Here is a 13702-nt window from a genome sequence, read left to right as displayed (position 1 = left end):
CTTTAATATTTATTTATGCAAAGAAAGGGAACTCCACGGGAGAAATTGAGAGGCACAGTCCATAATAGCAAATAGTTGTTTATGTTAAACATCCTACTGAGGTTTAGGTCATAGATTGGAGAAAGGTGAAACAGAGCCTTACGGGAGCCTCTCTCTTGTTGCAGGTGAATGTTGGAAGCGTTGAGTGTGTCTGTGACACTTCTGTATTGCGTCCCTGGTTTCTGAAAGGCTTCTGGTTTTGTTCCTTTCAAAAACAAGGACATTTTTAAAATAGAACATTCCCACAAAATCAGAAAATCGTTTCCTGCCTACTAAGTTTTTTCTTCTAGTTGAAATAAAAAACAAACATGGTATTCCCTGCCAGTTAATGCAAGATAATGCAGTCTTGTATGATGCAGTGATTGAGACTTCTTAGCACACAGGAGGCAGAGTTCATGTATTGTGAAACTCCTGACTTTGCATTTCAAATCTTAACCTTAATGTTGTATTAATGTATTTTTTGTATATAATCTCCTTTGAAAATTTTCTGCAAAAAATTGAGTGCAGTTTTAAGTGTCTAAAACTTTTTAAAGCAGCATTTTCTGGAGTGCAGTGCTGTAGGGGTGGAATCATTTCTTCCAGATACTGCAGCTGTGCTCATCAGTGCATTCAGTTCTTATTACTCTATTCTAACAGTTAACTTTCAGTTCATTTTAGTCTTATTAAACTGACTATTGGTCAAACAGGAATAACTGAAGGAGGAATCCAGCAAGGGGCTAAAACCTGTGACTTCTGTATTTGCATGCATCAGGGTTATATAGTGACAAAAGAAAGTTTTATCAATATTTTTTGAGTGTATAGAGAATTACTCAGAATTACACACATATAAGATGTACAGGTTTTTGGTGATCATTCAAGGCACGAGATACTACTAACAAGACCTACTGTATGGTGTCAGAGAACATAAAGCAGATAGTGAGACCAGAATGCAGGATGTTTCAGAGTTCCTGCTCATCTAAGTTCTGACCACTTAATTTTTAAAATGGAAAAAAGGATCATCAGTTTTAATGGGATTGTTCTCTTCCAAATATCCTGCAAGTGTTCCCACCATCCTGCTTTTTTGTGTTACTCATGATTTACTCACCTCAGGATATAATTATACATTTGCAGTATCATTATTAGAATTTTTTATGATCAATTTTAAATGTTTGTGTCAAATGGAAAACTGATAAGAAAAGAATTACTGTTGTAGAGAAGGGTTAAGCAGTCCTTGCTTTGAGCAGAATCTCCACTGGATAAAAATTGATTGCATGATATTTATAAATGTCATTTTGTCAGTGTGTTTCCAGAGACAGGTGCTTTTGAAGTTGCTTTCAAATACTGTTCTCAGAATAAGGATATCATATATGCCATACAGTTGGATGTGCTGTTTTTAAAATATGACTGTTTCAATACTGAAAGAGTGATTGAAATCTAATAATTAGTGTTCATGCTGTTAGGTGCTATGAAGTCTAACATAACAAGTATAAAGCTAATGAATTCCATACTTTGGTTGGCATACATGTAAACACTACAGTTTTCAATGTAATATGAATGAGATTATAGTCATATTTTAAAGAAATTTATTGCTATATAAAACTGTCATGGCTGACTGTGCATAAAAATGTAAAATTGCTGCTCTCTAAATATTGTAGGGAAGAAAATAGAATGAATGTTTATAATCATGATGCTCTGTTTGAAACAGCATTTTCATTACCGCGTGAAGGAACATGTCAGTTAACAAGGACATGAACATTTTAATCAAGTGGTTATTTACTTTTCAATATTGATGATTGTTTTGCAGTACCAATTGTAAAGCAGACCTGGGAAAGAGAGGCTGCCCTTATTGAATACTACAGTGATTATGCAGAAATCTCCATTCCTACTATAGATTTAGGAGTACCTAATACTGACAGAGGTAAGCTTCTGACTGTTGTTCTCAGTTTTGCATAAATTATTATACAAAGATGGTAAGTTTTCAGGATGATATGTGTATTTCGTGTACAGTATATCATTTAGAAATTCTGTATTTCTGTAGTACACATTCTTGCAGTTAACACTGAAAGAATACTTTTGACATGCAAGAAATGGATGGAGAATACAATTTACCTATTTGGGCAGATTTTTTTTTTTAGTAGTAATCTAAATATTGTAAGTATGAAATCAAGGTATGCTGATGCTACTCCAGGAGAGAAAAAATTGTTATCGCTGTCTGCCCACTGTTTTGCGTAAGATTTGTTAATGGTGGCAGTATGTCATAGGCTTAGGACAGAAGACCTCAGGCAGTGCCAGCTGGGTACTGATCATAAACTGCTTGTCGTATAATATTTGGATATTCTGTGCTTATATCTAGTATGTCTTATTTAAGCATAAAAACTAAATGTTAAGATTAAGTTTTTTTTTCTTTTATGACAACTTAGTAGGTTTAAAGTAGTAACTTGCTTCATCTTTGAATACAAGAAAGACCATGGATAGGATGGCTTCAGTCAGTTTGTTCTTTTTAATGTCTTTTTAATGTTTTTTGTTATATTTGATCTATTTCTCTAAGCCTGTAGAGTCTAGAAGCCTATTACTCTCTGCATTAGAGGTGTCCAAGCTGTGGCCTATTAACTTTATCTGACCCACTAGATCAGTTGTTCTGGCCTTTGCCTTGTTTCCAGCTGCCCTTTTTTCCAAAGGGCTTATCAGAGGTAGACAGAAATAAGCAGGAATTTTTATTTGCATGGGTGTGACACACATGCAACCAGTGAGTGTTTTCAGGGGGTGGCAGGCCTGCTGTGCCTGCATGGATCATCTGTGGAAGTCGTGCCCAGTAGTTCTGATCACACGATGGGAGACGGACCTTCAGCATCCGGCCTTTGAGCATTGCCGGGAGAATCGGTGGGACCTGGGGGGTACTGGTGTTCTAAACTAATCAAATTGTGCTGTGTGTTGTAATATCATTTGTGTCCATCTTTCATCATGGAATACAATATAGAAATATTTGTTTTAATTTTGTAAATCTTTGTATATCAATCTGCATTAAGTTCATGGTTTCACAAAATCAGCAAAGCCAGGATTTCTTTTATTTCTTAAGCAGAGAAATACTGCATTTTCTCAAAAATAATTTAAATGGAAATAGCTTCAAATATAGCATGTCATTGTTATTTTTTAATGCTTGTTTAGTAACAGTTACATTGAAAGTGATAATTGCTTTAGATAATTGTCTGTTATTTAGATGAAGAAAAAAATTTTGCAGTTGGATTTTTCCTTTCCTTAGAAAAGATTCTGTAGAAGTCCGAATGCAGCTTCTTATTTTTGTTGTCCTGCTCATTCTAATCAAGGGTGTTTTACCTCTCAACTTCATTATAGTCTTTATGTTAAATATTAAGACTTTTCCTTTGAGTAAGTTACCAGGACCTGAGTTGACAGTTACGAATATGGTTGATGGTTGCTTGCTTGTAAATATTTAAGTCTATATTGATCTGATGCATTGTGAAATCCTGTGGGTAGGTGGGTGGATATGTATAAGCAATACTTAAATATCACTTTACATTCATAGATTTCAGGGTACTTTGCAAAAGATGTTTCTGTCGTAGTCTCCTCTTTTTACAGTTTGGGAAAGTAAGTAAAGCAGTTTCCCAAAACTGTCCAACAGCTTAATAAAATAGCTGGAAATACAGCTTGATGTCCAGGTCTCCATAATTCAAATAATTTCCATAGTTTAACATCCTTCCTGCAAAGAAAGCAATGGTGGTGTTGGAAGCATCTGTACAAACTCCATTCAGCACAAAGAAAGATGTAATTTAAACATTCATCTTCAAGTATTCTGCCAGTCATTTCCAAAACATTTTGCAGAGTGCAGCAAAAGGCATTTCTAGGTCATATATAACTTTATTATAAAATCTCTTTTTATTTAAAGGTATATTTTCTCTTATTCCTCTTCTTTTAGGTCACTGTGGGAAAACTTTTGCCATTTTGGAAAGGTTTTTGAATCTGAGCTCTGCCAGAACTCCTTGGTTAGTCATTGTGGATGATGACACATTGATAAGGTATAAATTGCAATATTTCACAAAGCATCTCTGTTCATGCTGATAGGAGTCTTAGAAATATTCACCTCTTATTCTTATACATCTTTTTTTTTATTTATCTTAGTTATGTTTTATTAGTTATGCAAATTTCTATTCTTTCAAGAAAAATTGTCACTTTTCCTTCAGCATTCCTTGACTAAACTAGGAACAATTCACTCTTGTAACTTGATTAAAAACTATGCATATAGTGTTACTACATAATCATGTAGTCCAAATATGTGGAGGTCTGATGTTGTGTTTCTTTGATGGAGGCATATATGAGCTGATTACTGTTAGTCATTTGTTAATACACTTTCTGACATGTATTCCTCACATAAAAGAGCCCAAACAAGGGTTCCATAAGCTAGGGTCGATTCTCAGAGCCACCTGGAACCATGTCCTGGGACTTGCCTTTGTCAGAAAATGAGATCACGTTCAGATAAAAAATATTTTTTTGTGAGGAGAAGCTCAGAGTTCTCAATCTCTCTTCAGAGTAAATTGCATATGTGTTTGTGACTGCTTTCAAGAAATGAACAAGATAAGAATTTGAACCATACTGGAGAAATAGAAAAATACTCAAAATGCAGTTTTAATCCAGTTCCTTGAAGTAAACCCTTTACAAAGGGCATAATATTTCAGAAAATCTGTGAAGTAGCATTGATCACCAAAGAATAAATGCACAGTTATGTTAAGTTTAGCAAGAACATGCATCAACATGCAATTACCTCACAGGCAAGTCAGTCAAAAGAACGTAGAGGAAATTAAAAAACATGAATAAACTGTTGAGATTAAAATAAAATTGGATCATGTGCATTTGTTGTGTCAGAAAATTGGATCAGTGAAAACTGAAAGATGGTGACTGTGTGGCAAAGTTGGCACTAAGACAAGTGAATGTGTATTCTGTGACACAGCAGTATAAGAGAAATAAGGCAGAGTAATGAACCAGTAGGATCACATGTTCATGAACATGAGAAGAAGTTGTTCAAGATAATATTTTGATTAAATCACATGACAGAAGAATTTGGAGGAGCCTATAACTATAGATAAAGCAGGATTCTTAGAACTAAATCTACCTTTTTGTCTTCCAGTTTCTGGGGAGAAAAGATCATTTGCAAAGTTCTTACCATTGTTTGGAAAAATCATTGCATGCTTTCTTTGAGATGAAACTCAGCTTTGCTGAGAAACTTTTCTGCTTCTCCTGAGAAATAGTTATAAGCTAATTGATTCATCATTTAACCAAATCCAAAAATAATTTCTTATAGTAAATTTATGTTAATCTCAGTCTTCTGGAATTTCTGAATTTCTCCAGTTATTTTTGTGCTGTGTACTATAATGCCATTTAGGCTAGCAATATAAGGATTTTCAAATCTGTTTCAAAATAAGTGTCTGTGTGAACTAATTTTTTTTTTTTAATTTAATGGACTTTCATATTATAGCATCTTCAGACTCCGAAAACTGCTCAGCTGCTATGACCCAAATGAACCAGTATTTCTTGGAGAGCGTTATGGTTATGGCTTGGGAACAGGAGGATATAGTTATATCACTGGAGGAGGAGGGTAATTTATTTAAACTCCTACAGAGTTCTCTATATTAGTCACTCACTGTTTTGAATGCAAATGTTTTGAATTAAGATGCAGATCAGATGCAACAGAAATAGTGTTGTTTTCTAATATGATTAAAATGTAGTGATGGTCAAAGAACCAAGTGTAAGAAATTGTGCAGCCCAATGGGAACAGATCCGTAGAGCAAAGCAGTTGGTACTGAGGATCCAGCATCTGAATTGTGCAAGTGTTGGGCGTCTTAGTTTGGCTTGGCCGATCCTGTGGACTGAGCACCTGTTATCAGTAGCAAGTACACCACATGCTCTCCTGAAGCACGTCACATAGCCTTGTTTGATCTGATAGAGTTCCTTTTGTATACTCAGGGACCACCTTGCAATGTGAATCAAAGCATGGTAAGTGGAGACAATTGGCATATTTGCTTAAAAAATACTCTTCTCTTCTGAACCGCAGTGAAGTTGGAGGAGCAACCAAAGAAGCATACCTCTATAGGGATACAAATTTTGTCATGAAAATATTCCTTCCTGTTTTCTGTCTTTGTCCAGGCATGGATAAAGGTGATCATTCTGATCTGCCTATCTTGTGTATCTAAAGCAAATGGTATGGTTTTGGAGCTATATGATCTCACTGTCATTACTGTCTTTCTCCATGAAAAGTAATGACTATAATAAATATTAACTATAATATTAGTTTTCTTATCCATCCATGAATAAATAAAGATCAATTGACCAGTCTTCTCATTATCTTAAGCATAGCTGCATAAGATCTTACTCAAGTAGTTTAAGTTAATGTTTACACTTGGGTTAAGAAATAAACCTTCTTTTTGTGCTGGTATGTTTGCCAGTTATGAGTTGTATATTTCTGTGCTTTTTTAGTGTTTATCTCTTAGCTTCTATTCTGTTTTACAGATGCAGAATTTGAGGGATTATTTTCATTCTCAGGTTTAAGGAGATAAAGACACAGATTATCCGTCTTGCTTCGTACCCTATTTTTGAGAAAGTTTGTTTAGAGTTAAGAATTCCATTTAACTGAAAGGACACAGTGCAGATAATGAAGTAGCAATTGTATTTCCCAAATGTGTGCAATTTACGTCATAGCTTCTGTGTAGCAACACATGCTGGTCTCTAGTCCTGACTCTTTTTTTCAGGGCTCTAGCTAATTCTATCTCTGTTTGATCTGAATACTGAAATATGACTTCCCATTGTGCTTTCTTTTTTTTCTTTTTATGATATATGCATTAGATTGCCTTCCAAGTTGCAATGCTAGTTATAAAGTCTTCTACAACATCAGTCTGACAGTATTCCCAGATCAGTGTTTTTTTCCTTAGCCTTGGTATTTATAAAAGTTGTGCTGTGTGCCACTTTCAAGTGAAGGAGTGTCATATAGTGAATGAACTCATGAAGCTGGGTAGTGATTTCAGAGTATGGATCTTAGCAGTATAATTTGTAGTAGCTAGATTATCATATATTCTGATTGGATTGGGTGGGTGATGCATTCAAACTTCAGAAAAGAGACAGCTACTGAATACTAAGCAAGAGTATATTCCCTAAGCTCTCAAACTTAAATCATGATCCTGTTTCTGATCTATTGGATGCGTATTTTACTGGTAATTGTCTAAAGGCTTCAGGCTCTGGGAGATACTTAAAAGAGCAAGAAAGTTAGGATGAGCAGAAAAGCCTTGCAATGGCCTCAAGTAACATTTTTTTGTGTATGGAGAGAGCTCTGTATAACACAAGTTACAAGGAATGGCAGTTAAGGTTTAGAGTTCTTTTTCTTTTCATTTCATTTAATTGCTACATGGTAACTAACCAGACAATATATTTGACTGAGAGAGGAGAACCTCCCTTTAAAAGTCCTGGCCAGATCTAGGAACAGTTATCATCTACAGTAAAAATGGTAGCTAGCTATGTAATTGTTTGAATAACAGTGTAATTAGTTTTCATTATATAAAGCACTTAGCTTTCAGAGAATGCCTCTAACAGTAATGGTCAAAATTTTGAAATGTCAGATATGTTGCATCAGAGGGCTACATTTCATCTTGCAATTTTATGTCATTTAGCAATATTCAGTCTAGCAATAACACTTAGAGCTTTTTGGCTGCTGCGTTAGTTGTTGTCTTACCTTCTTCATTTGCTTTTATTATTCAGGATGGTTTTCAGCAGAATAGCTGTCCAGAAACTGCTTGCTAGTAAATGCCGGTGTTACAGCATGGATGCTCCTGATGATATGGTCCTTGGGATGTGCTTCAGTGGCTTAGGAATCCCTATAACACATAGTCCGCTATTCCATCAGGTCTGAGAGTTATTTTCAGTAGTTTTTAAAATATATTTCATTCTCTTAAGTGTACACTTAAAACTGGACTTGTAAATGCTATGAAGTGGACTAATGTCTAATTATTGTAACCAAGATACTGCTGCTATACCTTATCTTTTTCCGGAGCAAGTTTGATCAAGCAAATAAGTATATTTTCAAAGCATGGATTATGACAATGCTTTAACAGGTTTATATCTCAACTTCCCTGTGACTACATATTACAAAAAACATAGAGGTGGGCACTTTGCTTATCAGATGTAATTAGGAGCCACCTGTTTAAATACTTGTAATACAGCCTCTGAGGAAAAAAAAAACAGCAATCTTTTTTCCTTCAGATAATGGAGTATTGACTGTGACATATTTCATCTGTCATCTCTACTTTTCCAACTTTTGTATCAGTTTATTTTTTACTATTCTGAAATATCTTGTTACTGAAGACACATAATGTAAACTCAGTATTTCTAGCATTGTTGCTTTTATGCTGGATTTTGAAGAATGCTATAAATATCTTTTCATAAATTGGACTATGCTAGCATAAGGAATAAAGAGGTCACAAATCATAATTTTCTTGTGTATGTATTTTCTAGTTTGAGAGAAGTGTATTGGAATAGATTTGAATCTTGATTCTCTCATCCAGAATATTTAACAGTGTAACTGTGACATCATGATGAAAAACATGATGTGCTGAGTCGCAGAGATATGCTGTGTTTTAAACCAAATATGAGAAGACTGAGAACACATTAATTCATCATTTTAATTCCTTTTGCTTATATGAAATTATATCTGTTTACTTGTTTATTTTGTAATTGCATACTCCTTTCAGTATAAATATGAAAGAAAAAAAAGTAATGCATCTCATAAAATCAACAGAATTATTGAATGAATTGTTTGCTTTTTTTTTTTTTTAACTGATTAAATGTGACTTAGAAAGAACCAAACTCAACTTACCGATTTGTAGGAATGGCCCTTGTAAAAGAAAACAAAGCATTTCTTTGTAAACCTTAAAATGATGTGCATCTGATACTGGATCTCTTTAAAAGTGAAATCTTAGCAGTTTGATTTTTCCAAATACAAAATTACACATGAATTCTAATTCTTCTTTACTGTCACTTACAATAAATTCTGAATTAACATACCTGCAACAAAACTTAAGAATGGAGGAAGACTACTGAATAGAAATTGCAGTGTACTTATTCCATCATGCAATAAAGATTTTTAAAATGAGAAGAAAATCAAAATCAGAAGTCCCGTCAACAAGCAAATTATTTTTTGAAAAGATTTGACTGAAATACCATGATGTACTATGTGCCTTGAAGTACATGAATCAAAATTCTACTAAATAATTAATTTGAAACATATCTCCATCCTTAGAGTGTCCATGATGTGTGATAGCCCTTGCTCTTTCTTACTGTTTTCTTATTTGCTACATATTAATGTAGACATATATTCTGTAACTTGTTCCAGAGGCTTTTGAAATGATGAGGCTTTAAAAAAACAGGAATCTGCCTATGCCCAATAGCTTTCAGGGTTGCGGTCTTAAAATAGAAGCTCTGGGCAAGAGCAGTGTATTTGGCTTTTATAAAATACCAAATACAAGCTGGAGCACAAAAAAAGCAAGTATTGCAATAATTGAATCCACAAAATATAAGAAAGGAGGAGAAAACAGAAAAAGAAATTGAGAGAATGTATGTCTTTAGATCAGCTACTGATAAAGCAATGCGATTCTTAGAGAGCAATGTAATAAACACAATAGTTATTATAGCAGATTTGATTCCTTTGTGTGTATGTCAATAATTCGCTGATTGCATTTTCAAACTGCAAAAATCCTTGCTCTCAGAAATGTAAAAGCTATTTCTGTCCAAAATAAATTGCAGGAAATTCTTAAGGTCATGGAAACCAAAATGTTAATCAAAGTTAGCTTTTTCAAAAGCCTTGTAGGAGACAGGCTCCCTTGATTTCTGCAAAAGAATTTTGATAGATAACCACACCTGTGGTTTAAATACCAAAGAACCTCCCCCACCCCATAAGCAGATTTCTTAATGTGAAATTGTATTGCCTAATTTTCTGCCTGGAATGTACATAGAACAGCATGGGGAATGCAGCATGTAGCATTAATACAACCACAAGGAGGTGAAGTGTACAGTATTAAATCAGTTGTTCGCTTAGGTGTCAAATCAGTGATTCAGTATCCCAATCTCCCATTTTTTTCTATTTTACACCAGGAAAGAATGAATGTATCTTTTATTAAATTATTTTTAAAATGCTGATATTAAGTGCTTTCTGAATAAGATCTTGCATGTCTGTCTTGCTTTGCAGTAAAATTATATTTACAATGGCAAAATCTGGTTATTTAACCAGGACCCACTACAGATGGAATTTTTGTTTTATATAATGATGTACTTGCATGCTATTCAATTGTCAAAGAGAAAATGAAATATATGCATCATGTGGCTTTGTTGTAATTCAGCCTCTTGATACAACCTGATTAAGAATAACATAGTTTTCTAGCAGTAGAATACTGTCTCCTGGCTTCCCATCATAAAGCTACTTTTTTTGTTTGTTTGTTATGTCCTAATCAGGATCCTGCAGTCATACTGGCAGTGCTGGCATCTCTCATTAGGAGGAGGAACAGAGAATATTGCCTAAAAGTATTTTCTCATCATTGAATCCGGACTGTACATTTAAAGGGATGTGGTATAAACTATACTGCTCCTCATCCCTTGCTTTTATAGATGGTGACCACTTCTTCCTGAGAAGTCAGGCATACTTAATATTAATATATTTCATAGTGGGGTGACTTCAGCCCAATTTGCAGTTGTTTGGGTGTCATATAGTGTGTTTTGTCAATGCCACATTGCTTTATGATGATACAAAGTTGAATGGTGATAGTGAATGGTGATACTTTCTTGTTCTAAAAATCATTCATCACTGAGTAGCTGTGTTTTTGGTTTATCCTTCTATCTTAGGCACGGCCAATGGACTATCCAAAAGACTACCTTTCTCACCAAATTCCAGTATCATTTCACAAGCATTGGAATATTGATCCAGTGAAGGTGTATTTCACATGGCTGGCACCAAACACAGAAGATTCCCTTAATGGAAAGAAAGGTGGATATAACAGGGAGGATTTATAAACAGTAGAAGAATTTAAATTGTGATTAATGTACTGCAGATGAGAGACAGTCACTAACTGTGATTTTTGTGTTCTACTCATATTGTTCATCTGTTCATGACATAGAAGATAATGTTTTGTTCCTGTTTGTTACAATGCTTCAGAGTAATGGAAAAAGGCACCTAACTGATTTTTCAGTTTCTTTTGTTAAGCTTGGTTTCTTTTTAAAATGTCTCGTACAATGTTATCTACATTCAGTTTTGGACTTTGAGTCAGCCATCATCTATTTACATTTTCTTCCTCAGTGTCTCAAAAGCTGAAGTTCTTCATTGCCTAATATTGAACATTCATAGCTCTCACTGACTTCAGTCTCTAAATTATTCTGGACCAGATTCTTGATAATTCAGAGAGGAGATGTGACTTTATTTCTATGACCATGAGCTAGGTTGAGTGAAGGCTATGTTCCTTGATACTCCTTTCAAACAGAAATATTGTAGTTTCATGGGATAGATGGACCAAGCATGCACCACTGTTGTACCTTGAAGTTGATTAGCAGCTGTGAGGAAGGTGACATTCAAAATCTAAAAAAGGTAAAAGACTAGGATTTTTTAAGTGGCCATGAGAGGTCACTGTGGCTCCTTTAGAAATCTGTGTCACAGTGTATCTATTTGGCAAGTACAAATGTGACTGTTAAGGACTTTTGAAGAACTAACACTTCAGTATTTCTGTTTGCATTTCCATAGTGTATGGATGCCAGCTTTAAAAAGTTTGCAATATTCCTAATTTATATCATCAAGTAATTTTATGCATACAACATGTAAAGAGGGATTCATATTTAAAATGTTCTTAGTTTTTTGTGTAATTCAGTCTTGTAAAATTGTACAAAATCTGTCTTTAGTATGTTCTAAACTAATTTTTATACTGTAAAACTGTTCCTTTTAAGACTACAGTATATGGCACTTGTATGCTGTTATCTAACTTTGCTTGCTATATTGTAACCAAATACAGGGTCTTAAAGCCATACTGCTGAAGTCATTTGTGGTTTGTTTTGTTTTATCAATAGGTTAGAATTTGATTCCATTCCAAAGTAATGCAATACTTGCTTCAAATCTACATAGGGGAGCCACTGATTCTTGTTTCAGTAATTACTGAAGTTGTATAAACATTTGTTTGTGAATGGAGCTTGTGGAATTTTAAGCCGTTGAATAGCAAGCACATATTCATAATAGATTCAAATACTGATTAAATAGGAGTAATCCACGTCATGTATTTTTTCTTCTTTCTTCCCACTATCAGTGCCTTAAACAGTAAACATTTTGCTGATACCAGGGCTATGTTCTCTGGTACCATGGATGTATCATTAACTATGTTTACTGTTTAGAACTGTGAGAGCTGAAAGCTGAATAAAAGCATACTTGTTTAACCTTTTGTGCCTTCTTCCTCTTTGCAAACAGAGTACAGAATTCTTTAAGCACCCATGTCACTATTTTATCGGTTAAATAATATTCTAAGGTCAGTGGTGCTAAAAGCTAGTTTAAGCATTTTATTTCTTTCCATACCTTGTCCTGACACGTTTCTCCAGATGAGATAAATTTTTTAATCTCTAGTTTTGTGCAAATGAAAAATGTATTTATAGTGGGCTCCTCATATGTGATTGGGAATCTTGTTGCTCTCACAAAATATGTATCATTATCAAGTTCTCCAAAGGTCCTATCATGTAGTCAAATCACTTCCAACTTGAGAACTGGTGATACTTCACATCTCTTTGGGCTGTGTGGAGACAGAATGAGTCAGGCAAAGCTGATTAGTTTGGGATCCATGTTGTGTTGCTCTTGTGTCCTCCTGTCTTTATTTAGATATTGAGTGCCATTGACTCAGTCTTATATTGCTTGCTTGCTTCCTTAGACTTTTTCTTCTGACACAACAAATACAGTAGCTGTTTAAAGTCCATCCTTTTTCCTACCATTATTTCTGTTTTTTACTGCGTGTATTTTGGTGGTATTTGTAGGTATTAGGGAAGGTAGAATTAAAGCAGACTTCTGATTCTGTCCTTAATAGTTTTGAAAACAGTGAAGCAGCAATTGACTTTTCTCTGTCCCCAAAACTCAATATAACTTTAGATACATAACTAATAATATGCAGCCCCAGCCCCAGCAGCAGCATGACAAAAGAGCATGACAGAAATGACCTTTTTTTCCATGGACAAAAAGTGCAAATCAAGACTTCAAAATCCCAGAGTGTTTCTGAAAATAAGATGCGAAGCCTTCTGTATTACATTTACTTTTAGAAGGCAGTGCAAAGCTTTTGCTATCTGAAACCTAAAGATGAAATTATTCTGTTCTCCAGGGCTGTGTTGAGCATGAACAGTATCAATGTTTCTAATAAAAATCAAGGGGAGTGTAAATGGTATAATCTTAAAGCAAAGCAAGAGAAAGGAAATTCACAGATCATCTTTGTAACAGACAGATTAAAATGGGACTGCTCAGGGTTCCATTTTCCAGGAAGTTCCACAGCTGTGATATGAAAAAAATCTGGGAATCATTATGGACTGTTTTTTTTTTAATGTGTTGATAACATGGAAAATTAACATGTATCAAAAACATTTCTTTCATGGAATTTTCTGGATAATTTGGTTGGTTGTTTAATCTGCA

At 34.5% G+C, this 13702-nt stretch overlaps 1 protein-coding gene across 2 annotated transcripts in view; it reads left to right on the top strand.

The window, feature by feature from the left end:
- B3GLCT (beta 3-glucosyltransferase) overlaps positions 1-12474 on the top strand; it is a 66788-nt gene extending 54314 nt beyond the window's left edge. For both annotated transcript variants that reach the window (XM_026108921.2, XM_026108922.2), the window contains exons 11-15: positions 1823-1936; positions 3950-4049; positions 5504-5623; positions 7774-7918; positions 10906-12474. In XM_026108921.2, coding sequence (XP_025964706.1) covers positions 1823-1936; positions 3950-4049; positions 5504-5623; positions 7774-7918; positions 10906-11073 — 647 coding nt within the window. In that variant the 3' untranslated portion in view covers positions 11074-12474. The remainder of the gene's footprint in view (positions 1-1822; positions 1937-3949; positions 4050-5503; positions 5624-7773; positions 7919-10905) is intronic.
- The last annotated feature ends 1228 nt before the right edge of the window (positions 12475-13702 follow it).

Source organism: Dromaius novaehollandiae, chromosome 1, assembly GCF_036370855.1.
Source record: "Dromaius novaehollandiae isolate bDroNov1 chromosome 1, bDroNov1.hap1, whole genome shotgun sequence".
NCBI classification, from domain to species: Eukaryota; Metazoa; Chordata; class Aves; order Casuariiformes; family Dromaiidae; genus Dromaius; species Dromaius novaehollandiae.
This window is presented reverse-complemented; position numbering and strand designations above follow the sequence as displayed.